General features: G+C 43.0%; 1 protein-coding gene across 1 annotated transcript in view; it reads right to left on the minus strand.

Moving 5' to 3' along the window:
• The window catches only part of LOC144685951 (PDZ and LIM domain protein 4-like), a 118,219-nt gene that overhangs the window by 7,641 nt on the left and 83,316 nt on the right, over positions 1 to 27,262 (minus strand). Inside the window, exons 4-6 of the mRNA XM_078551009.1 lie at positions 10,582 to 10,774; positions 2,862 to 3,019; positions 240 to 360 (exon numbers count right to left, since the gene is read on the minus strand). Of these exons, the coding sequence (XP_078407135.1) occupies positions 240 to 360; positions 2,862 to 3,019; positions 10,582 to 10,774 (472 nt within the window). The remainder of the gene's footprint in view (positions 1 to 239; positions 361 to 2,861; positions 3,020 to 10,581; positions 10,775 to 27,262) is intronic.

The raw sequence follows: 27,262 nt of genomic DNA on the forward strand, positions 1-27,262 counted from the left end.
TGCAGGCTACTCAATAGTTAGAAACATTGCAGTCAAACCTAACCCTGTACTTGCTTGTCATCCCCAAACGAGTATTTTCCAGCTGGGATTACTAGATGCAATTAGGAACAGGAATCGTGAACTGAGTTTCCCCCACGACCCGACCTCTTCACCAGTCAGGGCGAGCACCCCTACCACTGAGTTTAGCCAACCTGGCACACACCAAAAGTCAATGTCCTACTGGAATCCTTTATACTTACACTATGCCAGTCTCACATCTAGTACATTGGGGTAACTTCTGTAGCGTGGGTGCAGAATTGCCAAATTTTGGTACAGGAGATTTTACACTTTTGGTGATCGCTGGCCTTTCGCTTTTGTCACCTACAAAAAATTTCACAAGATGCATATATTTAGGACTGTACAATTGAGGTTTGGAATGTGTATGTACAGATATAAATTTGCATGCATTAAGAAAAAAGGTAACCCAATAATTGGCCAGTTTCCAATTATGCTCTGCACATTTAAACTGCAAGTATATTTATCTGAAAGGCATGCAGTATGCTGCCATACAAAATATCACTCACTGTTCACAATTACTTTTTATTATAGACACAGTCAATGCAGTGAACAAAAATATAGAATTCTACTTCAGGGCTGTGAAATCATTAAGTGGCACCAGTAACATTCCAAAGGTCCATACTTTTACATGTCAAATTATGATTTGAAATATTCAAAACCATGGCCTGAAACATTGGCTGGGATTTGTTGGGCTGACAAGGGTCTAACCCACCATGGGAGAAGTGATGGAGAACCCCTGTCAGTTCCATGGGGAAGGCTCAATGGAATAAAGTGCATTCAGGCACTTAAGTGGCCACCAGCGGGGCTCCCCCAATTTTGGAGGTTCCTGGCAGAAATTCAGGTTGCTGAGAGCTGCCAACTATCGTCATTGCCACCAGCACCAGTGAGAGTGGTGGCAGCTGGCAGAAGTTAATCCACCAGGATCATTGTGGACTCCAGTCCAGAGGTGAGTGAGGGCGGAATGGGAGTTGTGGGGTTGGTGGTCATTGGCAAAGGCAGCAGGTAGCTTTCAGCAGCCATTCCCTCGCCTGATGCTGGGTCCCTCAAATTGAGCTCCTGACTACGAGATACCACCAGCCCCCCTCCCCCAAGGAGGCTGCTGGCAAACCGAATATGGATTTTCTGGGTGGCCTTCCAAGGGAGCAGAAATGCCATGCGATCCCTATTTAATTGCTGAGCAAACACTAAATGGCAGTGAACTCAGGGATAATGGGTGTCAATTGGCTCAAAATCGAGCCTAATTCGCATCCTGCCTGATCATCTACTGATCTCTGGCAAGAACTTTACCGCTCTTGTTATGCTGTTGTTTATTCAGGATTCTCCCAGTGAAGCTGTAGTGAGGTCATCAAACTGTCCAAGTGGCCAATCACATTAAAGAATTCTCACAGACAGCCAACCAAAATGGAAATCACCAAAATTAAATCACTTTTAAAAAATTTTGTATAGAGCAAAATAAAGGTTGGGACACATTGGGATAAAGGTAGAAGTTGAAATAACGTGAAAATAGTTCAAAATATTTTGTAATTAACCATAAAGAATACATTTAACAATACTGCACAAATAAAACTATTTTTTCAGGGACAGGGTTCTTCAGTAATAGTTATTACTCGGATCACCATTAAAAACTCAGTTATGCCTGATTGAACACACTAAGGTTTTACAGGGTTTCTAACAGCAATGCGAGTGTGGAAAAGGGGAAATGATCACATCAGCTGATTTTCACCGATTGCTAGCTCAGCAAGTGGAGGGTGCGGTGGGCACAACAAAACCAGTGGTAGAGCAGTGAACAGACTACAGCTGCAGGAGGTCTGCATTAGCTTGTGCTAAATCCTGAAGGTGCGTCTCGTTTCAGAAGGGTAATGACAGTGAAAGCGGATAGTTCACCATCAAAACACCCCACAAAATCCAGGCCATTGAGTTTTATTTGCTCCTGATTTTATGGCTGAGGAAAGAACAGAAGTGATCACCTGGTCAGCATATCAGTTAACAATTTTTAAAAATATTCTGTGCAAAGAACAAAGTGCATTCTTTAATAGCAGGGCCTCTCTTTAATTAATAAAAGGACCACAGAAGAGCTGAAGAGTCAGGTTCTTTCAACAAACAATATAGAGTTTGCAATGGCATGAATTCCACCAGATTTATTTAAGAGTGCAATTTTTTTTTTTATTATTGGTCTTTCAAACCATACTCAAATGAGTCTGAAGGTGGGGAAGGAGACCTTCATTAATACTGCTCCGAAAATCTGCCATGACCAGGTTTGCGAGGGATAAACCTGTAGGCTTGCGAGGGATAAACTTGCCCTTCAATTTTCTTCATCTATGATGATAATATGCAGTTTTTGTCTGTCTGCACTTTTTGATTGGTGGGTGATTTGGTGGACGGAGCCTGGTGCAGGTGGTGGTGGTGTAAGAAAAGAAAAAGGTAAAGGGGGCCCAGAAAAGTTATCCTGGTTGGAGGGATTGGGAGGCAGGAGGAAATGCGTTGGTGGTGTGGAATAGGAATGGGGATGGGATGGGGTTACTATGAGAGAGATGGCATGGAAAAGTTGCAATGATATAGAATTGGGATCTAAAGAAGTATTGTTGTAATAAAGATCTAATTTCACCACAAGTGTTTTGAGAGTCTCAGTTAGTTTTTAATAATTGTAAGTAGAAATTATCCACTAGCTAATGTTACCAGTCTATCAAATGAAACTTTTTCACCAATATACCAAATGTTGATACATTTAAAGGATTAATTAAAAAGTAATTAAATCATATGCAAGACACTAATGGCCCATCCTTCATCTATTCACTAGGTATTACCTGTCTGCTCTGCTTCCAGCATGCCCTGTAGTATTTTGAAAGACCCAGACTGCTTAGGTTCTGAAACTGGTTCCTCGCCATCCTGAAGCATCTTATAAACATCTGATTCAGTGTCGACCTCATTCCACAGTTTTGGTGATAACTTTGGTGGATCAGTGCTATAAAAAAACAAAAGCTTCGCGAATTAAGCATAGGCAGATGAATGAACAGATAATTAGATTTTTAGCACTAATTTTATCCAAGCGGGGCAAGTTATTTATCAGCCTAAACAAAAACAGAATTACCTGGAAAAACTCAGCAGGTCTGGCAGCATCGGCGGAGAAGAAAAGAGTCGACGTTTCGAGTCCTCATGACCTTTCAACAGAACTGAGTATAGTTAGGAGAGGGGTGAAATATAAGCTGGTTTAAGGTGGGGGCGGGGGGGGGGGGGGGGGTTGTGTGTGGTTGTAGGGACAAGCAAGCAGTGATAGGAGATAGGAGCAGATAATCAAAAGATGTCACAGACAAAAGGATCAAAGAGGTGTAGAAGGTGGTGATATTATCTAAGAAAATGTGCTAATTAAGAATGGATGGCAGGACACTCAAGGTACAGCTCTAGTGGGGGTGGAAAGACTGACAAGGTGTTAGTTGTAGATTTTAAAATAATGGAAATAAGTGGGAAAAGAAAAATCTATATAAATTATTGAAAAAAAACAAAAGGGAGGGGGAAGAAACGGGAAGGGGATGGGGGGAGGGAGTTTAAGATCTAAAGTTGTTGAATTCAATATTCAGCCCTGAAGGCTGTAAAGTGCCTAGTCGGAAGATGAGGTGCCGTTCCTCCAGTTTGCGTTGGGCTTCACTGGAACAATGCAGCAAGCCAAGGACAGACATGTGGGCAAGAGAGCAGGGTGGAGTGTTAAAATGGCAAGCGACAGGGAGGTTTGGGTCTTTCTTGCGGACAGACTGCAGGTGTTCTGCAAAGCGGTCGCCCGGTTTGCGTTTGGTCTCTCCAATGTAGAGGAGACCGCATTGGGAGCAACGAATGCAGTAGACTAAGTTAGGGGAAATGCAAGTGAAATGCTGCTTCACTTGAAAGGAGTGTTTGGGCCCTTGGACGGTGAGGAGAGAGGAAGTGAAGGGGCAGGTGTTGCATCTTCTGCGTGGGCATGGGGAGGTGCCATAGGTGGGGGTTGAGGAGTAGGGGGTGATGGAGGAATGGTATTTATCATCCTGTAATTCTGAAAGTGTTATACACAAAAGTGCAGCTTGACATTCCTATATTGGAACTTGCAGATTTTTCTGTAAATCTCTTCATCGGGTTCTATTGTACTGCTGCATTTGTTGTGCAATACATCCATTGTGATTCATTAGGAAAGAGCTCAACCATACAGTTCCCTCACCCAAATTTGAAAGAGGGGAGAAGCAACAGCTAGTAAGCAGAGAAAAATAAGTAGAACAAAATTAAAACACTGCAGATGCTGGAGAGATCTGCACTAAAAATTCTCAACCTGTGGAGAGCGCAACCAGTGTTAATGTTTCAGGTCAATGACCTTTCATTAGAAATGTAAGTCACAGATTTAGCTGCTTATAAACAAAAGTCAGGGATAAGTGTTGGTGGGTGGGCGGGGGGAGAGGAGAATTAAGGAGGAAGGTCTGAGAGAGGGTGGAGGGCAGGAGGAATTAAATAACAAAAGGAATGGCAGTGCAAGGCAAAAGGGATTAGTAAAGGCAAAATACTGCAGATGCTGGAAACTGAAACAAAAACAAAAAGTGATGGAGAGAAAGACAGGGTTAACGTTTCGAGTCCATATGACTCTTCTTCAGAACTAAAGAGAAGTAAAACTATGGTGAAATATATACTGTTTAAAGGGGGGTGGGATAGGTAATGCTGGGTAGAAGGCTAGTGATAGGTGGAAGCAAAGGAGAGATTGCAAAAGATGTCATAAACAAAAGGTCGAAGCGGTGTTGATGGTGGTGATACTGGCTAAAGGAGGTGCTAATGGTGACATTAAGAGTAGAAAGCAGAATGAGCAAGTGACAGATGGCCCTAGTGGGAGTTGGGTGGAGGGAGGGGACGGTGGTGGGAAAAAAGATCGAAAGGCTAGAAGGTGGGGATAAAACAATGAATAAATATGGAAATAAATTTTATTAATAATAATAAAGTGGGCAAAATATATATATAAAAATTTAAAAATAAATATTTGAAAAAAAGGGGATCAAAAAAGGGGTGAGGATGGAGGAGAGAGTCCATGGTCTGAAGTTGTTGAACTCAAACGTTAAGTCTGGAAGGCTGTAAAGTGCCTAATCGGAAGATGAGGTGCTGTTCTTCCAGTTTGTGTTGAGCTTCACTGGAACATTGCAGCAGGCCAAGTACGGACATGTGGGCACGAGAGCAGGGTGGAGTGTTGAAGTGGCAAGTGAAAGGAAGGTCTGGGTCATGCTTGCGGACAGAACGAAGGTGTTCTGCAAAGTGGTCACCCAGTCTGAAGTGCTGCTTCACTTGAAAGGAGTGTTTTGGCCCCCTTGGACGGTGAGGAGGGAGGGAAGTAAAGGGGCAGGTGCTGCACCTTCTGCGATTGCATGAGAAGGTGCCATGGGAGGGGGTTGAGGTGTTGGGGGTGAGGGAGGAGTGGACCAGGGTGACCCGGAGGGAAGCCCCTACGGAATGCCGATGGGGGGGGGGGATATGTTTGGTGGTGACATCATGTGGGAGTTGGCAGAAGATGATCCTTTGAATGCGGAGGCTGGTGGGGTGAAAAGTGAGGACAAGGGGGACCCTATCATGGTTCTGGGAGGGAGAGGAAGGTGTGAGGGCAGAGGCGTGGGAGATGGGTCGGACATGGTTGAAGGCCGTGTCACCCACCGTGGGTGGGAAAGCTCGGTTAAGGAAGACATGTCAGAAGTACTTGTTTTGGAAAGTGGTATCGTCGGAACAAACGCAACGGAGGCGAAGGAACTGAGAGAATGGATGGAGGCCTTACAGGAAGCAGGGTATGAAGAGTTGTAATTGAGGTAGCTGTGGGAGTGAGTGGGCTTGTAATGAATATTGGTGGACAGTCTATTACCAGAAATTGAGACAGAGAGGTCAAGGAAGGGAAGTGTCAGTGATGGATCATGTGAAAGTGATGGGGGGTGGAAAATGGAAGCAAAATTAATACATTTTTCCAGGTCCAGGCGAGAGCATGAAGCGATTGATAAATGGACCATTATGAAATAAAAGATGAGCCCGGGAAAGTGTAAATAGTTACAGCAGAAATCATTACCAGCAAACATTTTACAAGAAAATGGAATGGTGAATATGATCTAAAGTTGTTGAATGCATGGCTGTAATGTGCCTAATCAAAAGACAAGGTGTTGTCCCTTGAATTTGCATTGAGCTTAATTAAAATAATGTAGAAGGCCAAGGACACAGAGGTCAGAATGAGAGTGGGATGGAGAATTAGAATCAGAAAGCAACTGGAAGGTAAGGCTCACCCTCGCAGACTGAATAGACTTACTCAGCAAGTGGTCACTCATTCAGTGGTTGGTCTCCCCAGTGCTGAATTGTGATCAACATATATAGTACACCAAGTTAGAAACACAGGAAGAGGAATAGGCTATTTAGCCCTTTGAGCCGAGAACAGGAAATAAAAATCGGTCATTTGGAAGGAGTATTTGGGGCCCTGGTTGGTGGGAAGGGCAGGTGTTGTATATGAGGATGGAGGAATTACACAAAATAACATATAGCATGAATCAAAGATGCCATTTAGGTCTCAAGATATTATTGACTTTGTACCCATATTAGCTGCAACTCACCAATAACCTGCTCACCGATAGACAGTTTGGATTCTGCCAAGACCACAACTCCAGAGCTCATTACAGTCTTCGTCCTATCATGGACAAAAGAGCTGAATTCCAGAAGTGGCATGAGTAACTGCCTTTGACAACAATGCAGCATTTGGCACCAAGGGGTCCTAGTAAAATTGAGTCAATGGGAATCAGGGGAAAACCACTCTACTGGCTGGAGTTGTACTTTGGAGAAAGGAAGATGGTTATAGTTGCTGGAGGCCACTCATCTCTGCTCCAGGACATCGATTCAGGGTATCTCAGGGCAATGTCTTAGACCCAAACATCTTCAAGTGCTTCATTAATGACCTTCCCTTGATCATAAAAGGTCAGAAGTGGAGATGTAACTGATGATTGCACAGTGTTCACTCGCAGCTCCTCATATAATAAAGCAAAGTGGTCTGTGCCTGCATGTAGCAACAGCTAGCAAACATTCAGGCTTGCATTGCTAAGTGGCAAGTAATATTTGCAGCACAAAAGTGCCAGGCAATGACCATCTCCAACAAGAGAGAGTTTAACCATCTCTCCTTTGATGTTCAACAGCATTATCATCCCTGGATCCCCCACCAACAAGATCCTGGGGGTACCACTAACCAGAAATTTATGTCGCTGTTGCAGTTAACTATGTGGCTACAAAAGCAGGCCAGAGGCTGGGTACCCCGCAGCAAGTAACTCACCTCCTGACTCCCAAAGCCTTTTCATCAACTACAAGAGACAAGTCATGATTGTGATGGAATACTCTCCACTTGCCTGGATGAGTGCAGCTTCAATAGCCCGCAAGAAGCTCGACACCATCCAGGACAAAGCAGCCCGCTTGACTAGCACCCGATCCACCGCTTTAAACATTCACTCCCTCCAGTAATGATGCACCATTGTCATAATGCATGCCATCTACAAGATGTACTGCAGCAATTTTCCAAGGCTTCTTCAACAGCACCGTCCAAACCCATGACTTCTAGTGCCTAAAAGAACAAAGGCAGCAGGCGCATGGAAACATCGCCACCTGCAAATTCCCCTCCAATTTGTAAACCATCTTATACATTGCCACTCCATTATCGCTCGATCAAAATCCTGGAACACTAACGACTGTGTACACCTACATCACATGGACTGCAGCAATTCAAAAGTGTGGCTCACTCCACCTCCTCAACTAGGAGCTGGCAACGAATGCTGACCATCTCATGAACGAGTAAAAAGAAAGATAATGGTCTCACGGGAAATTAATTGTGTGTGCAACAACTTTGGATTGTGGAAGGTATTCTGTGTTAATAATACAGCTTAATAGTGTTTCGAGTAAAGTTTATAGTAATAATTAGAGTTTCAATGGGAAATCAGTATAGGTAATGGACTAGCAGAGCAGATATGACATATTTAAAAAGATTATTTGGAAAGCACTCTCCCACGGTGATGGGTCAGGTTCAAAAACCACAATGAGCTACAAAGTACTAACTTGTAAGTTGTACTTTTTTTCAAGAATGATATATCACTTATGCTACATATGTTAAGAAAATAAAATGGTAGACAGAACATTTCTGTCTTCAACTATATGGTGGACAGGAAAAAAATACAACTCAATTCTTGCACACTGCATTAATATGAAACTAACATACAAAAGTTATCATTGAATGAATGCACCCTCATCAGGACATTTCACAAGAATACCAATATAAGGGGACAAACAACAATTTATACTGTATGAGAAGCGAGTGCTGATTGGTTGGCTAGTGAGCTCTGATTGGTAGGCAAGTGAGCTCTGATTGGTAGAGGCATTGCCATGGGTAATGCAGCTATTGATGGTGACTGACAGTTAACTGTCAAGCATTTTTTGGAATTTAAACCAGGCAACTTGACCATGATTTTGGGGGGGCGGGGGAAGATGGGGAAAAAGAGAGAGAGGGAGAGAAAGAGAAAGAGAAGAGAGCACAAAAGAGAGAGCGCGAGAGAGAGAGAAAGAAAGAAAGTGAAAGCACAAAAGAGAGAGAGAAAAAGAGAACAGAAAAAAATTAAATATGACTCAATAATTTTGATCACCTTCAAAATGAGTATTTATATAGCTCAGCTGGTTAAAGCAGTGGTAACAAAATCCAATGGAGTCTTAAGTTTGATCTTGGGCATATGCTGAGTTAGCTGATTTCTGGGAGGGTGTTAAATTGTGCCTTGGCCGCAAGAGGTCTGGGGGAAAGAATTGGCCAAATTTGCCTCTCCTATCACCAGCTAGCAATCCCTGCTGGAAGTGGATACATGTCAATATTGGGTGAGACAGGACCAGGCTTGGTTCTTATGTTCCCAGCACATGAGCAGCCTGCCAACACTCGCTGTCTAAACACACAATGGAAAAGTAATAGAGGGTTAGCAAAGACGCTAACAAATGAGTCAATTGTTCAGGATATGATAGAAAGCTGGCAGGAAAAGGATGATTTGCATCAGCAGGCAAGTGTATTTTTTTAAAAAACCTGCTGTACGTGTGATGTAGAATCAAGAATATAAGCTTGTACGGACTCACTCACAACTATCAGGTTGCCAAACCATGGGATCTATTATTGAAACCACTTTCTTTGGATTTCTACTTTTGTCCATTTACAGAAGGAGCAGAATTATTTCATCCTTTGCCTGAAAAAAAAATCAAGCATCTGTTTGCCATCAATTATCAGGACAAAAAAGGCATTGAACACATTGTGCTCTCTGCTCAGGAATCATGAGCATTACAGGGAAAAACTTTCTAATAGGACACACATCATAAATCCAAGTGAAGTTGATTATCAGAACTGAGTGTGTCTTGTACTAAAATGCTGGTATGGCTTGGTAAATTTACCTCTTAATATGTGGAACAAGACCTTTGGCAGCTTTGTATTTTATAACAGCTTGGGGAAAAATAAAATAATGCTTCATTGTTTATTTACTCTCCTCCTGCTGGGATATAGTTCCATGTGGCACCAATCATCCTCCTAAATGGCCACTTTTTATATGAGCTTAGACAATCAGTGTCAGAAAGCTATTTTACTGCAAATGGATGTAATAGCTTGCCCAGGGTGTTCACATCCAACGCACACACACTAATTGGAGTCACCAGATAGTGATCCCAAGCAAGAAATATTGCCATTTTTTCCACTACCTAGCTGAAGAATTGAGGGGTCAGTTGTAATATTCTGATCACCATTCTGCCGGAGATCAGATAATTGGCATAGACAGGGGACAGAATACCAGGTCTTGCGGGGCTATATGGCAACCAGAATTTATTTTCTATGAAAATTAAAGTGGCATTTTCAATTCTCATACTGACTTGGTGGAAGATCTGTCTCGCTTACTTCAAAAAAACAAATTAATAAAATATCAGGAAAAGTACAAAGCAAACTGTCTTTCTACTGTTATGTGGTTGCAGATTGCCACTGACACAAAACAAATAGAAATGGTAGAACTCCTATGCTGGTTTTTTTGGAATTGAGCCATACAAGCCCAGAAAGGGTCTTGAGTTCCATTCTTGTTGCTATGAGGTGGTGGGTTCAAAAATTGATAGTCAATCTCATTATACATACCACATACCCAAGTAACTTCAGATATACACTTATCAACATTTCTTTTTCCAACCCACCTTTCACTCTTCAAATTTTGAAGCCAAAAGTAATTTATAGCTTGTAATAAACTTGTGAAAATTACATTAAACAATCCGTTTTAAATAATCAAAATGCTTATGTGATTAGTAATTTCTGATTGGATACTTCTAGGATGAAAAGGAGATTTTCTACAGCTGAGTGAAGTTGTTAGAGGTACCAGAGAGAAGAAGAATATGGGCTTGTCATGAAGTTAAAGAGAGGAAAGCAATGAAAGAACTCAAGTCTAATGACCTTTCCTCCTTCCCATCACCTGTACAAAGAGCATGGGCAATCTTACTTTGCAGCAATCATTAAGACATACTTACTGCTGAGGAGAGGCGATGTGAAGGCCGCTTAACTGTTTCTGCAAATTGTGATCTACATTGTCATTGGTATAGAGTGCAGCAGGAGTGTTGTACTGTGTACTTGCTGACTGTTTGGCCTCAGTTATATTTGTACCAACTACAAATGGCACCGGCTTTCTGTTATTTGAACTCCCAATGGGTCTGCAATCCTGTAGCACAAGAAAAGAAAAGATAAATCTTGGGCTTCATAAAGCATGTAATTGCATTCCTAGGGAATATGGGTTCTCAATGTATTATTGCCTGAACAAGTCATTCAATTTTTCCTTAACATTTTTCAGACCAAAGTACTCAGTTTTTATATGGTTATTACATATGTTGACTAGATTTTAATCCCCTGTTCCCAATGGAGATGGCCCGGGCGAAGTATTGCTTTCCTCTTAATACCTTCAAGAAGAAAAATATGTCAGCCACACAGTACTGACAAGTATGACAGCAATAAACATCAAATCAATACTCCCAGAGGAGAGATGCTGGACAAAACAAGTCACATGTTATATCTACAGTTGTCACTCTACTTTTAACAGAACTGATGGTGCTGCAATGACCTAGAAATTAGTTGGAAAATATTTATAAATTACATTCACATCTGTTAATAAACAGTACATTCTGAAAAAGTGAAAAAATATAAATGATTTGATTTGAAAGGTCAAGAATGTGTTCCATGACGTAGTTAGGTCGTGTATTACCAGATCTCTTAAAAATGTGGAAACTTATTGCCCAGCCTAAATATTGACAATTATGTAGAAAAAATGTTTAAATATCTCCCCCTACTTTTGTATCTAGTATATCAGCATTAAATACTTCATGTCTGACCCAAGACAAAGAACATGGATGCCATTAGAGACAACCCCAATTTTGCGTTTGCACTTTCCAGCTCAGGTTGGCCAAGGTGCAGTGTGTAATGGGGTAGTTTAAACCTCTGCCGAGATGACCAAATTCAGGATGAAAAGGAATTGAAACAAGGATCGTACTGTTTTGTATGGTTCATTATCATATCCAGTAGACCATCTAAATTTACCTAACGAATGAGAGGAACTCAGACTTCTTTGTCAACAAGATTAAAACCATCCATTCAGCTACTCCCTCTCCCTCTTACCAACCAAGCCAAGCTTCCCCACTCCTTATCTGTGCATCATCTTCCAGTCTGTCACCCATCTACAGCTAACCTCTCTCCAATCCTATTTCCTGCTCTCTCGACTCAATTTTGAACATTTTACCTCCCTTTCTGACACTCATTCTAGTTGATATTAAATAGTCCCTTCTCCTTAGATACTGTCCCCTGTCCTTTCAAATTGGCTATCATCCCTCCTCGATTAGAACTAATGCTCGACTACACTGTAAACTCAGGCCTCATCTCCAACCTCCCTTTCCTCTTCACAATTCATGGACAGGAATTGACTGCTGGAAGGGAGGAGGGCTTGCAGGTAAACCCCTCCTGGAGCTGTCGAGTCTGAAATTTAAATATGTGGAACCAATTAGTTTTTAACCCAGTATTCTGGCTTTAAACAACCAGCACCCGGGTTTCCTGAGCTGTGTGGAAATTACCAGGGACAACAAGGTGAGAGCACAGTGTAGATTCATTGCTCAGTAAAATAAATAGCCTGAAAACCCTTTTAAAGGAGTGAAAACACTTAGCTGCTTCCTTGCCTAAGTGAAAGGCTTATGCTCACAAGACCTGCTCTGTGAATGTGCTTTCACGATTTTACAGGTAACTTCCAACTGTTCCCCAATGTTGAACTGACAAATTTGAACCGTAGTACTCTGTTGCCAGTCTTCACTACAATATGGGAGAACCTTGTGCATCTCTACCTCTGAATTATGAGGAGAAACAAGAGGAGCAGCAACACCATCAGCAGCACTAACAGCAGCTGCCTTCTCAGCAGCCGTATGCCACTTCAATAGAGCAGAGGGGACAGTAACAGAACATCAGCTTGAATAGAGAGGGATGAAAGAGAACTGAAACTCTTGTACCCTTTTCTTTACTGTCCGTAATCATTGTGCTTTCAGAGAAGATGATGCATGGATTTCTTGGCCCCCAGAGTGTGTGGCTAATTTAAATAACAGCAGCAATCTTTCATGGGTTTAAATAAAGACTAAATAAACAAGCTTAAACACTACATCTCACACATACACAAAAAAGATACAGTTTCAAGAGAATAGTGCACTTTTAAGAATTGTAAACAAAAGAATATTTCATAATATATGCGTTTGGCTCATCATAGGAAAATCAGTTGTTTACGGCGCTGACAAAGGTAGTGTTTTCACTTTGAAATGGGTAGTTTACGTGGTTTCAATAACTGTAGGTGTATATCAGGGATTATTGTAGGATTGCCATGAAGAGATAGATGTTCAGCAGGTCGTGAAGTTAGTCACTTATAGTTTCTTCTTACTAGGAAATCAAGTTTCTTTACTGGTGGACTTGAAATAGGAATCAGGTACGGAGACCTTTTTAGGTACAACAGTCTCCAAGATTTTGAAAAAGGCATGGATCTTACTGCCTTTGGCTACTTCCTGGCATTCTCTGCAGACAATGTTCTTGGGTAGACTGCTTGAGTTTCATTCTGGCGGGATAATAGATTCATTATCTGGAGCCTGTTTTAGTCACATGACCAATAGTTCTATCATCAATATAATGGGTTAGAGCCAGGTGATTGATGTACAATGAGGGAATCAGTAGTAACGCATCAACATATCAGCTCACTGGAAGACCCCATTTGATATTCCATACTCTTGGCTCCAACACACCTGCCAACCATAGTTTGTTATATCTCTCCCATTGAGCTGGTAAGGATAATTCGTTTGCACCTAAGAAACCCATTGGAATGAGAACTTTCCAGAGGAATTTTCAGACACAAGTTATTCCTTCATGCAGAAATTGCAAAAGTCACCTGATCCTTGACAGCCATCTTAACAGTCTTGTTGGTTTCCATCTTCAAACAAAAGACAGTTCTAGAAAATTATATACTGAGTGCAGCCCATGTTTCAAGTTATAACTAGGACATACCTTCACTGGGCATCAGAGAGGTGATACCCCAACATAGGCAGAGGATCAACTTGATGGAGTAACAGGTCTTAGGAGGCTCAGGTTTTCTGTGGCAGCTCTTTGCTGACATCCGCAGCCTCCTGGAATATGACTGCCTTTAAGAGAGCTGGGTGGGCATGCATTACCAGTGGCCACCAAGATCACCACAGCTGCCCTGAATTTCTTTGACCCTGGCTCTTTCCAGGGGTGTGCTGGTGATAGCTGCAGGACTTTACAATCTGCTGACCATGAGTATTTCCCACATGACCAATGCCATGCTTGCCAAGCCTTTCACGTACATACACTTTGATACTGATAAGGTCAGTGAGATACGTAGGGTTCTCATTTTCTACAGTGGCTAAACGTCCAGAGGCAGCCATAGACTGCACATGACAATCAAGATGCCCTTGTAGCATCCAAAAATGTCTGTCAATCAAAAGGGATTCATTCAAAATTCAGCAAGTATGTGACCACTGGAAGCTTTTCACACACGTCTGTGCAAGATAACCTGCAAACTACCATGATCCTTCATTCTGCAACAGTCACATCTCTCAGAGGTCTTCACACCTCCAAACAGTCAGCAGCTGGCTCCTTGGAGACCAGGGCTACCCTCCGATGGCCTGGCTTATGACACCCATGAGGATCCCTACCACTAATGCAGGAGAGCAACATGACGACAAAGACAATTACTGAGCAAGGCATTGGATTGCTGAAAATGTGGGTCAGATGCCCAGACAGATCCAGAGGTGCCCTTCAATATGGAGCAGCAAGGGTTTCCAGATTGATCTGGCATTCTGACAGAAGAATCGTGGAACCATACAAAGTTACAGCGCAGAAAGAATATATTCGACCCGTCATGTCTGTGGTAGCTGACAATAAACCACCTAGCATAACCCCACTTCCCAGCTCTTGTAGGTAACAGCACTTCAGATGCATATCAAAAGTACTTCTGAAATGCCTTGAGGGTTCTGCCTCTAGCACCTTTTCAGGCAGTGTTTCAGATCCCACCACTCCCTGGTGAAAAAAAAAATTCCCTTCGAATCCCTTTTAAACCTCATACCCTAAATTTATGCCCCCTTGTTATGAACCCCTCAACCAAAGGGAATAGGGCCTTCTTATCCACACTATCTAGACCACTCAATTTTATACAATTCAATCAGGTTTCCCTATCAGCCACCTCTGTTCCAAAGAAAACAATCCAAGCCTGTACAATCTGTCCTCATAACTAAAATCTCCAGTTTCCTTTCCACAACAATGAACATCCCAAATCAAAATATCAAATTCGGTTCTCTCTGACTGTGATGCACTCTCTCTCCTCATCTACCCTGACCTCTCTGCAACTTTGGACATGGTTGGTCACATTTTTTCCTTCAATGCAGGAACATAGGGCCATTCAGCCCATCAAGTCTGCTCCACCATTCAATACAATCATGGTTGATCATCCACTTCAATATCTTTTTCCCACACCATCCCCATATCCCGTTATGTTATTTGTATTTAGAAATGTCAATCTCTGCTTTAAATATACTCAATGATTGAGCATCCAAAGCCCTCTGAGGTAGAGAATTCCAAAGATTCACAACCCTCTGAGTAAAACATTTCTCCTCATCTCGGTCATAAGTGGCTTCCCCTTATTTTGAAATTGTGTCCCCTGGTTCTAAGCATCTTAGCTGCATCGACCCTGTCTATCCCTTTAAGTATTTTGTAGGTTTAAATGAGATTACCTCTCATTCTTCGAAATTCTAGAGAATACAGGCCCAGTTTCCCCAATCTCTCTTCATGGGATAGTCCTGCAATCCCAGGAACAAGTCTGGTGAACCTTTGTTGCAATCCCTCTACGGCAATAATATTCTTCCTTAAGGAAAAGGGACTAAAACTGCACACAGTACTCCACGTTCAGTCTAACATAGGTTCTATAAAATTGAACCAAGGCTTCACTACTCCCGTACTCAGATCCTCTTGTGATAAAAGGCAAGCAGTACCCAATTGCTTGATGCATCTGCATGTTAGCTTTCATTGACTTATTGATGAAGACATCCAGGTCCCTTTGTATATCTGCACTTTTGCATCCCTCACCATTTAAAAAATACTGTGCACACCTGTTCCTCTTACCAAAGAGAACTTCACATTTTTCTACATTATATTCCATCTTCCATGTTCTTGCCCACTCACTAAGTCTATCCAAATCCCCCTGAAGCTGCTTTGCATCTTCCTCACATCAAAGATTCCCACCTAGCTTTGTGTCTTTCACAAACTTAAAAATGTTACATTTGGTTCCCACATCCAAATCATTGATATATATTGTGAACAGCTGGGGCCCAAGTACTGATCCTTGTGGTACCCCACTAGTTACATTCTGCCAATGCAAGAATGTATTCCTCCTCTGTTTTCTGCCTATTAACCAAACCTTAATCCATGCCAGTATAATACCTCCTATCCCATGTACTTTAATTTTGCTAAACAACCTCCTGTGGAGGACTTTAGCAAAAGCCTTCTGAAAATCCAAGTATACGATGTCCACCAACTTCCCTTTTTCAATTCTGTAGTGACATCCTCAAAAAACTCCAAAATGATCACCAAACATGATTTCCAATTCATAAATACATGTTGGCTATGCCCAGTCATATCATTATCATCCAGATGTCCATTTCTCACATCCTTTAGAATAGATTCCAGCATTTTCCCTAGTACTGATGCAAGGCTAACAGATCTGTAAGTTCCCAGTTTTCTCCCTCCCTCCCTTATAAATAGTAAGCTGACACTTGCTACCTCCCAATCTGCAGGAACCATTCCAGAGTGAATGGAATTTTCACGGAATCACAGATCACAGAATCACACAGTGCAGAAGGGGCCCTTTGGCCCATCGAGTCTGCACCGACACGTGAGAAACACCTGACCTACCTTACACACCACTAAAGTTTAAGTTGAATTAGGTGATCTCAGCTAGACTGCAATTAAAGAAATACAATAGGCTTCAGTGTTGGTCATCTAGGAAGAATGGCAAAAGAAAGGAGTGGGGGTGGGAGTAGCAGGCAAGGTTTCTGCACCAGATCAATATCTAATATTATGCTTTGGAAAGTGCAAATATTGATGTTGGGCAAGAATGTGATTTGCCTCAGTTGTGCTTGAGCTCATTTACCCCTCTGATGAATAACATGCCAACACTTAGTGTCATGTTGGCCAATATATGAACAGCCATTATATATAATGGGGGGCTGCAGGCACAAGTGGAATTCAACCCAGCATGAGTCATTGCCTTCAGAAAAGGCGGAAAGATAAAAAGTGTGGGGAAAGGGATCAAGAACCAGGATGGGGTTTGTATTTAGTTTGAAAGAAATCCAATTAGCATCTGTCAATAAAGAATAATTAGTAATCATACTCCTTATGCAGAGGCATACACCCATTTCATACAATTTTTCCTTCCTTGCTCATGCGCAGAATCCACCATCATACAGACCACAAATGTTACCATGTGGTCATAAAGCCTAGGCTTGTTCTGGAAGTTTAAACACATTTGTTTAAATTCCTCCACCCACTTCCAATTTTATGCTTTAAACACATAACAGATGAGATCAGAATTTTAAAAAAAAGTCAGTACCATTACTCAGTGATTCCTCCCAATGTCAAGAAACAGCTGCTTGTTCTTTCCAAATGCAGCTGATGCTTGTTATTATTGAGATGCCGACTGAACCATTTTGTTAGGGAGAGTCAGGCTGTTTATTAATCTCAGAAAAATGCACTGTTTTAGGACGAACCAGTTTCACATTTGGGAGCAGGGGAGCACAGAAAGAAAACAAGTAGCATCTACATTATTCAGTTCTGCCAACTGGATACTTTATTGTAAATTTGAAAAGGTTTGTCATAGCTCTAGTAACTGATGACGCTGTCCCACCTCTCCTCATCTTATTTTCTATAATGAAACCCTCTGCCAGTAATATTTTCATGATGCTCTTAGGAATTACATAAGATCTCTTGGACAATTTTTGAAAAAAAAAATGCAGCATCTGGGTTTTCCTTCCACAAGGGAATTAGGACAAAGTCCCAGTGCATGCTTTCACAAACGATGATCCAGTACCGTACAAGATGATTGAAATTATTTTGCATTAGATTTGAAACGTGCATACATGATAAAATGTTTAACAGCTTCTGTTTAAATTTTCAAGAAATATGCTTAGCTAGTTAAGCTCTGGATTAGTTTCCTACATGCATGCAGGGCATGGCTATTATAAACATGACAACAGGTCTATTTTACAGTACACAAACACTTAAAGATGAGTTGATGGACAGCAGTCTCCAGAATCAGCTCAAGTGCTCTTGTTCAGTTTGTTCCAAAACAAAGAACTGATATCACTAAAATAAAATTTATAAATGAATTCCCCATTTTAACAAACAGGATTGGCAGTAACTCATTTGACCAGGTTATAAAATCTAATGACAGATTTGAGTCAAAGACAAATAACGTCTGTGACCCGTCAGTGCCTTCTCGGGGATCACACACAGGAAAGAAATGTGGACTTCATAGAAAACAAATTTTTAAAAATCTTAAATACATGCAGATGCCTTTTACAGGATGGCCTTTTTACTATGGGACCCCAGTGTTCAAAATTGTACTATAACGTTTGCTGCAATGTACTTCAAGGAGTGTTACTATATAATAGAGCATCAATGTCCCCTGACATGGAGTGGCAAGATACCGATCAGCTCCTGCAATAAGGTCAAAGTACTGACTTTTCACTCCCAAGAACACAAGAAATAGGAGCAGGATATAGCCTGTCAAGACTGCACCACCATTCAATACAATCATGGTTGATCTTGGGCTACAACTCCACTCACCTGCCTGCCCCCCATATCTGGGGCAATTCCTAACTTCGCAAACCCCTCCCAGAAGAAAATGCCCCAGAAGTTTGGGTTTTTGGTCCTGGGAGAGTGGTTAAAAATGGGAATCGTAGTGGGTGACCCGCGTAAGAGTTCAGAGGCCGATGGGTGCGGAGGCAGGCTGGGCGAAAGGTCAGCCTTGTTGCTCCAGCACTTTGTCGATGATACCAAAAAGTGAATAATACAAAAAAAGCCCTCATACACCACCCACCCCGTCCCCAACCAAGCACGTTCCCTGTGCCCCATCCATGCCAACTTATGCCCCCTACTCATACCCTGCCCCCCCTAATGGCCCTTCATAGTCTCCATGCTAACTTATGCCATCAACCGCCCTCCCCACCCTTCATGGCCCTTTCTAGCCCCTATGCCCCTGTACCAAGCCCCCATAGCCTCTCTTTATTCCTACAGTCTGGGGTGTTGATTAAATAGCTTACTTCCCCAATTCTCTTTGCTACCCTGCAAGGGCCACTGAACCAAGCTTTCAGGGGTTCACCCTCTATCGGGAGAAGCACTAGCACAGTCTCTTGGGTGAAGGGTTCAGGCCTTGGCATGTTTGTTTGCCTGCTTTTTCATAGCCTTTTGAGGGGTTTTTAAGGTGCTACGGGGCCAAGCACAGAATCTGAGTAACTCGCAGAACAGGGATATATAGACTAACATGGAAACCTTTTCCTTCTGTTCTAAGAATTTCTCCTTGATTAGTTTCAGGGGACCATCACTTGGTGTCTGTAAACCAATTCAGAAGAGTAAACCTGGTGGACTCATTGGGCAAGTCCCAAGTGGCAAATAGAAGAAAACCCATTCCTTTATAAGACCAAAAGACATAGGAGCAGAAATTAGGCCATTCGGCCCATCGAGTCTGCTCCGCCATTCAATCATGGCTGATAAGTTTCTCAACCACATTCTCCTGCCTTCTCCCCGTAACCTTTGATCCCCATACCAATCAAGAAACTATCTATCTCGGTTTAAATACACTCAATGACCTGGCCTCCACAGCCTTCTGTGGCAATGAATTCCATAGATTCACCACTCTCTGGCTAAAGAAGTTTCTCCTCATCTCTGTTCTAAAAGGTCTTCCCTTTGCTCTGAGGCTGTGCCCTCGGGTCCTAGTCTCTCCTACTAATGGAAACATCTTCCCCACATCCATTCTATCCAGGCCTTTCAGTATTCTGTAAGTTTCAATCAGATTCCCTCCTCATCCTTCTAAACTCCATCGAGTATAGACCCAGAGTCCTCAAACGTTCCTCATACGTTAAGCCTTTAATTCCTGGGATCGTTCTCATCAACCTCCTCTGGACCCTCTCCAGGGCCAGAACATCCTTCCTGAGATACGGGGCCCAAAATTGCTCACAATATTCTAAATGTGGTCTGACCAGAGCCTTATAAAGCCCCAGCAGCACACCCCTGCTTTTATATTCTAGTCCTCTCGAAATAAATGCCAACATTGCATTTGCCTTCCTAACTACCGACTCAACCTGCAAGTTAACCTTAAGAGAATCCTGGGACTCCCAAGTCCCTTTGCACTCCAGATTTCTGAATTCTCTCCCCATTTAGAAAATAGTCTATGCCTCTATTCTTCCTACCAAAGTGCATGACCTCACACTTCCCCATGTTGTATTCCATCTGCCACTTCTTTGCCCATTCTCCTAACCTGTCCAAATCCTTCTGCAGCCACCCCGCCTCCTCAATACTACCCATCCCTCCACCTATCTTTGTATCATCTGAAAACTTAGCCAGGATGCCCTCAGTTCCTTCATCTAGATCATTAATGTATAAAGTGAAAAATTGTGGTCCCAACACTGACCCCTGCGCAACTCCACTAGTCACCGGCCGCCATCCTGAGAAGGACCCCCTTATCCCCACTCTCTGCCTCCTGCCAGACAGCCAATCTTCTATCCATACTAGCACCTTGCCTCTAACACCATGGGCTCTTATCTTACTGAGCAGCCTCCTGTGCGGCACCTTGTCAAAGGCCTTCTGGAAGTCCAAGTAGGTAACATCCATTGGCTCCCCTTTGTCTAACCTACTCATTACCTCCCCAAAGAATTCCAACAGATTTGTCAGGCATGACCTCCCCTTGATGAAACCATGCTGACTTTGCCCGATTTTACCATGCACTTCCAAGTATTCTGATATTTCATCCTTAATAATGGACTCTAAAATCTTACCAACGACCGAGGTCAGGCTAATTGGCCTGTAAATTCCCGTCTTTTGCCTCACTCCCTTCTTAAACAGGGGGGGTTACATTAGCGATTTTCCAGTCCTCTGGGACCCTCCCTGACTCGAGTGATTCCTGAAAGATCAGCCACTAATGCCTCCACTTATCCCAGTCATGGGGGCTACCGGTAAGACCATAAGACATAGGAGCAGAAATTAGGCCATTCGGCCCATCGAGTCTGCTTCGCCATTCAATCATGGCTGATAAGTTTCTCAACCCCATTCTATATGACCATCAGACATAGGAGGTAAGAGGTAAGCCCTGATCATTGTTTATAGGGTCTAGTGCTACCGTTCTAAAGCCCTTGTGACTGTGGGTGGCATGCTGAGGACTTTGACATGCTGGGTTACCCATGACTTTATGGAATATTTTGACATGAAATTTGAGCCCTGATCTGACTGGATCTTGGGAGATAGCACATACCAGGTAAAGAATTGTGTTAATCCCTCCACCACTGCCTTGCAGAGATAGTTCTCGAGGGAATTGCCCCCGGGAAACAGGTAGTCGCATTCATAATAGTAAGAATATACTGGTAGCTCTCTTTTGTTTTTGGCAGGGGTCCTACACAATCCACTAGCACCTTATTGCTGAAGGGCTCCCCAAAGGCAGGTATCACAGGTGCAGGTTTAATTGCAGGCTGCAGTTTCCCCAGTAGCTGACAGATTTTGCAGAACCTCACCACATCATTGTAGAGGCGAGGCCAGTAAAGACACTGGCTTATGCAGTCTTCGGTATTTCATATACCAACATGCCCAGCCATCAGGATTTCGTGGGCTATCCTCAGTATCCCCCATGGTACCTCGATGGCACCACTACCTGATGGATCACTGTCAACCCCTCATCTGTAGGCCTGAGAGGAGGTGTCCACTTCCTCATCAGCACTTTTAAAAAAAAAATAATAGCACTTCGCAACCTGCTCCACTTCATCTTCGGTTTGGGCAGTCTGTGCTAACTTTTTTAGCACTGGGTCAGCTTGCTAGGCCACAACCAAGAAAGTCCTGCTCATTACATCCTTGGTGCTCTAAACTCCCAAACGGTTTCAGATAACCAGACAGCAGGATCATCTGTCTGTGGTGCTAGTTTGACCTCTTCTGACGGGGTTTGTTTGACCATAGGCCAGGTGACTATGCAGTCAGGAAAAGTGCCTGGGACTTTCTCCTGCAGCTGCTCTGTCTCCCTCATCTCGCTCAGCTTCTCTAAAACCATTGAGAATGCTACCACCTTTGATTCCACCAATTCAGTGCCGTGGAGCAGGTCGACCCTGTCCACAGGTAAGTTGGAGACAACTCCCACCCAGGGTTATGTGTAACCTGCTCACATAAGACAAAGGTCTTATGGCAATAGAAACACACAGGCTTCTGGGCCTCATTCCTCTTCTCAGCACCATCCTTTCTGGCCTGAGGAGGGAACAGTGTTCCCAGCCGTCCTTTCTTTCTCATGGGTGCTCGAGTTCCTATCACTCACCCAGCTTCTATACTTATCAGGTTGTTGGGGGGATGATTAGGGAAGGGTTTCCTTTGGGATGAGGGCTGACGGACAAGCTCAATCATCAGTAGTAGGACTAGTGCTAAAATAAGGTCACACTCCAGGTGCACCCTGTATAAAAGTATGGGCACGTCCTCTCCCTTGATACCCTTTCCCAGCACTTTGGCTTGTACTGCACTCTCCGCGGGAAAGGTCATGCTTCTTCCCAGCAGTAGACACTGGCTTGCCCCAGTATCCTTCAGTATGACTGCAGGTTTACTCGCCTCACTCTGGGGAAATGGGAACACCTTTCCTTCTAACACAAAATCCTTGTAACTCTCAGGAACCTTAGTACACTCGCCCACGCTCACAGGGGCGCATTTGCAGGAACTTGCTGCTGTGGTCAGAGCCAAAGCCTGGTATGCTAAGCTCTCTGCCTGACTCCCTTTCTCTGCGCAGGGTATAGGTGTCCCAATAAATCCTACAGGCTTTTTCTGTAACCTCCAGCGATCAGCACAAAGGTCTTATGGCAATAGAAATACTCAGACATCTGGGCCTCATTCCTCCCCTCAGCACCATCCTTTCTGGCCTGAGGAAGGAACAGTGTTCCCAGCTGTCCTTTCTTTCCCATGGGTGCTCAGGTTCCTATCACTCACCCAGCTTCTATACTTTTCAGCTTGATGGGAGATGATTAGGGGAGGGTTTCCTTTGGGATGAGGGCTGACGGACAAGCTTAATCATCAGTCAGGGTCACTGCCTGTCTGGCCCTTTCAACCCCCTCGGGTCCTACCCTGACCATCGCTGAATCCCCGACTATCAACAATCTGGGGGTTACCATTGAGCAGAAACTGAACTGGACCAGCCATATAAATAATTCGGCTACAAGAGCAGGTCAGAGGCTGGGAATTCTGTGGCAATTAACTCATCTCCTGACTCCACAAAGCTTGTCCATTGGTGCAATATGCCTTTAAGGGTTGGCAGCATACCATCACTGGAATGAAAGTGTGTCATGTGATCCAGCCTTGGTTTCACTTTTGGCCAGTGATATGAAAATCATGACAAGGCGCATAGTGGTGATCAAACAGCGTGTCAGCAAGATTCAAGTACAGATATGACATGGAGAACAGCCTTAGATTGTGCTACATGACCTGAGATGACTCTTGGCACTTTGGTCGGACCACAATGGGTTCACAGCATCGGAGAGAGTGTTGAAATTGGAGCTTCATGACTGCACAGAAAAGCTTCGAAGGCATAAGCTTGGGTAATGCTCAAATAAAGAGCTGGTAAGCAGACAGATCCCTCATGGTGAAACTGTCAGTGCCAAGTGAGACAGCACGTCAAGGGGACCAGATGTAAGATCGGAATCCCCTCCAACTGAACTTTATAAGATATTAAAACCTCAAAACTGACAGACACAAGTACTGCAAATAAGCAGGCCAAGCCTCAACATGAAAAACACAGAGAGGCAGGCTATACTGTCAGGGGTTAATTTTCAAAACATTCCAATATCGAAGCAAAACCAATACTATGAAAAGGACATTGGGACATTATCACAACAATGACATGATAGCTGCCATCAGGTAACTTAATTAAGAAACTGGGAGGGCCATTGTAACAAACGGCTCCAGACAACAATTATCATACAAACAACAACGGCCAAGGAGGAGAGAAATCTGCTACATGCACATCAGTCTGGGAGCCAGAGTTACTTCACCCGAATGGGGTCCACTGTTTTGGTTGTGGAAACAACATTAGTGATGAATGAGTCTGTCTGGGCCAAGGCATGCAACAGACTAAAGAGATTAAAGGGTGCTATGCACTGACCATCCGGCAGGATGACTTCAGGAAACATGTTCATCATTCAGCAGAATGTCTTCAGGAAATGTGTTTTGATATTTTCAATAAGGATCATCATAAAAGGCCAAGATTGAATGGTCTGGCACTGCAGTCAGGATGTGGGGGGGGGGGGGGGGGGATGGTCAGTGCTGGTCACCTTAACTCAGGCCTACCTTGAATACCAGATAGACCAGCCATTTTGGGGGTTGTAAGTGTTCCCAGCTATAATGGGGTGATATTGGCTTGAAGGTTTTGGATTACAGTCAAGGAGGAAGGTCAGGAACGGTCAACCTGGCTCACAGGCCTACAACTTTTGCCAAAAGGACCAACCATGTGGGGAGTTCCAGGTTATCAGCTAAATCCAAGGGGCATTGGGGCTGAGGTTTAAATGGTAGTTTAAGGGTAACAATAAAATCCTGAGGGGGTTGGGTTGAATTGAGGAAGGTTTCAGGCAGAAATGTGGGATTTTGCCTGTGGGATTTTGCCTGTGGTTTTTCTGTAAAGGTTTATTAAAAAGCCATGGGGTTTTTTTTGATGTAATTACGGGACGCCAAGGTTAAATCGTGGTGGGATTTAAATTGGGCTAAACAATTAAGTGTTGTGTGGTGTCATTTACACGAGTTTAGAGCTCTTGTATCAGGACATTAGGAGTGTTTTAAGAAACGGGTTTGCGGTTGAGCCGAACCCCGTGTCTGTGTAATTTTGTCCTTTATAAAATCCTAAAGTCAGGAACTATCAGTAAGGGGAAACGGGAGCCTGAACCTCTTGCACAGTACCCGGTTAGCTCAGTCGTAGCAGGTGAGTGACTAGGGTGTCAGCCTGATTGATAGCAAGCGAGGGAGAGTCAAACAAAAAAAAGTCATAAAAATCCGGGCAGAGAAGGTTGCAATTATAATGGGCGGAACTTCGGAAAAATGGCTAAAGTGACACCCATCCCAGATACTATAGGAGAAGGAAGGACAAAGGGACATCATCAAAATGTCCACAAAATTCCCCAGTTTGAATTGGGATGCAGCTGACCTACTATCTGAATTCAAAATGTTTAAACAGCTTACAGAGCTATAGTTTCTTGATTCAGGTTATGCCTGAATGACACAAACAAGCCATAAAAATTCACTTAGCAATTGGGTCTACATGGGTTGAACAAGTCAGTCAAGAAGAACTAAAGGATCCCCAAAAGGACCAGCCATATAAATATGACCTACCAGAGCAGTTCAGGGGCTGGGAATTCTATGGTGAGTAACTCACCTCCTGACTCCCCAAAGCCTGCCCACCATCCACTAGGCACAATCAGGAGTGTTATGGAATACTCTCCACTAACCTGGATAAGTGCAGCTCCAATAACACTCAAGAAGCTCGACAAAGCAGCCCGCTTGATTGGAACCTCCATCCACCACCTTCAACATTCACTCGCTACATCACTGACGCACAGTGGCAGTAGTGTGCACAATTTACAAGATACACTGCAGAAATTCACCAAGGCTCCTTTAACAGTACTTTCCAAAACCACGAACGCCCCACCTGGAAGGACAAGGGCAGCAGATGCATGGGAACACCAACACCTGCAAGTTCCCCTCCAAGTTCCAAACCATCCTGAGTTGGATCTATCTCACTATTCCTTCACTGTCGCTGGGTCAAAATCCTGGAATTCTCTTCCTGGGTATACTTGTACCACATGGACCACAGCGGTTCAAGGCAGTGACTCACCACCGCCTTCTCCAGGGCAATTAGGGATGGGAAATAAATGCTGGCCTAGCCAGCGACATCCACATCTCGTGAAAAGAATAATAAAAAGAGAAATAGGAACAGAAATATGATTCTGTTGGCTTGCTTCATCATTCAATAAGATCATGGGCAAACCTTTACATCCATTACACTTTCCTTCCGTACCCCTTGATTCTCTTAATGTCAAGAGAATATGGATCTCGGTCTTGAATATAATCAATAACTTAGCATCCACAGTCAACAAATTCAACTCAAAAAGTAAACAATGTTTCTCTCTCCACAGGGGCTGCCAGACCTGGAATTTTTCCAGCACTTTCTGCAATTATAGTTTTAAATACTTTGAAACATATTTGCCATTAAAACCTGTGGAATATTGGTTTTAGAAAAACATACTTCAATAACATTCCAGTTTCTTTCCTTCTTAATGGCATTCATCTTACTTAAACCATTGGGCAGCCTAAACTGATAAAACTTCAGATTATGGACTCATTATAAATGAGAAGGAAAATGCTGAAGGCTGCTTTAATTGTATCCCAGTGGGCTATTCTACGTCAGAAGTCAACAGTTGAAGGATTTTATTTTGGGAAAAATCTCCAAGAAATTCAGCCACGATTTTGTATACTGAGCAACAATGTTTTATTTCATTTCTTAAATTTAAGAGCAGCAAGCCAGCCAATTGAGGAAATACTTCAAACCTTCCTTCCAATGACATAATCTCTGGCAGAGCTGGACAGTCACATCCGTCAATTCAGTCATATTAAAGCAAAACTCCCATTTCTTCAGGAAAGGGAGGCAGCGATTCAAGTTATTCATTTTTTTCCATGAGTGATGCATTAACAAACACACTTACAGTAAATGGCAGATATTAGGTCATTTTGATTAAAAATGTTTTTAAAAAGTGTTCAAAGTAATTTAGTTTACAACAAAAACAATTTTGTTCAAATTTAACAAACAAAACAATATATTTCACCTTTGCGCTCGGAAGACTTTTAAAAAAATAAAACAACATTACTTAGGCATATCCTCTTCTACAATTGGAAGTAGGAAATTGTGTGTGGCATTGTTTGTTGGAATATTTTCTGTCCTGGGAAGGATTCTGTATCTCTTTCCTGTGGGGAGGCATAGGACATGCATGCACAACATGACAGTTAGGTGAGGAAACCAGGCCCCCATCTCACCACTCACACACTGTATGAGTGCACGACCTCATCATGCCACCACCACCCCCACCTCCCATGCTCTGTGGTGCCCAGATTTACACACTGGGCGGAATCGTCCTAGAAATAATATCGGGCGGTGAAAGCTATTATGACGTGATAGGTGATGAGCACCAGGCAGACCAAATCCACCAGGGAAACTTGGCCTCGCTATCACAACGTTTTTGCAATTTGTATTTATTATGAGAAGATTTGTGCATTGAATTCAGAAGTTATGAGCCTATTAACACCTTTAGAGATTTTAAAAATTAAACTGAAACACTTATTAAGAAAAGATTTCAAGCACAT

This window comes from Cetorhinus maximus, chromosome 10 (assembly GCF_964194155.1).
Source record: "Cetorhinus maximus chromosome 10, sCetMax3.hap1.1, whole genome shotgun sequence".
Classification (NCBI taxonomy): Eukaryota; Metazoa; Chordata; class Chondrichthyes; order Lamniformes; family Cetorhinidae; genus Cetorhinus; species Cetorhinus maximus.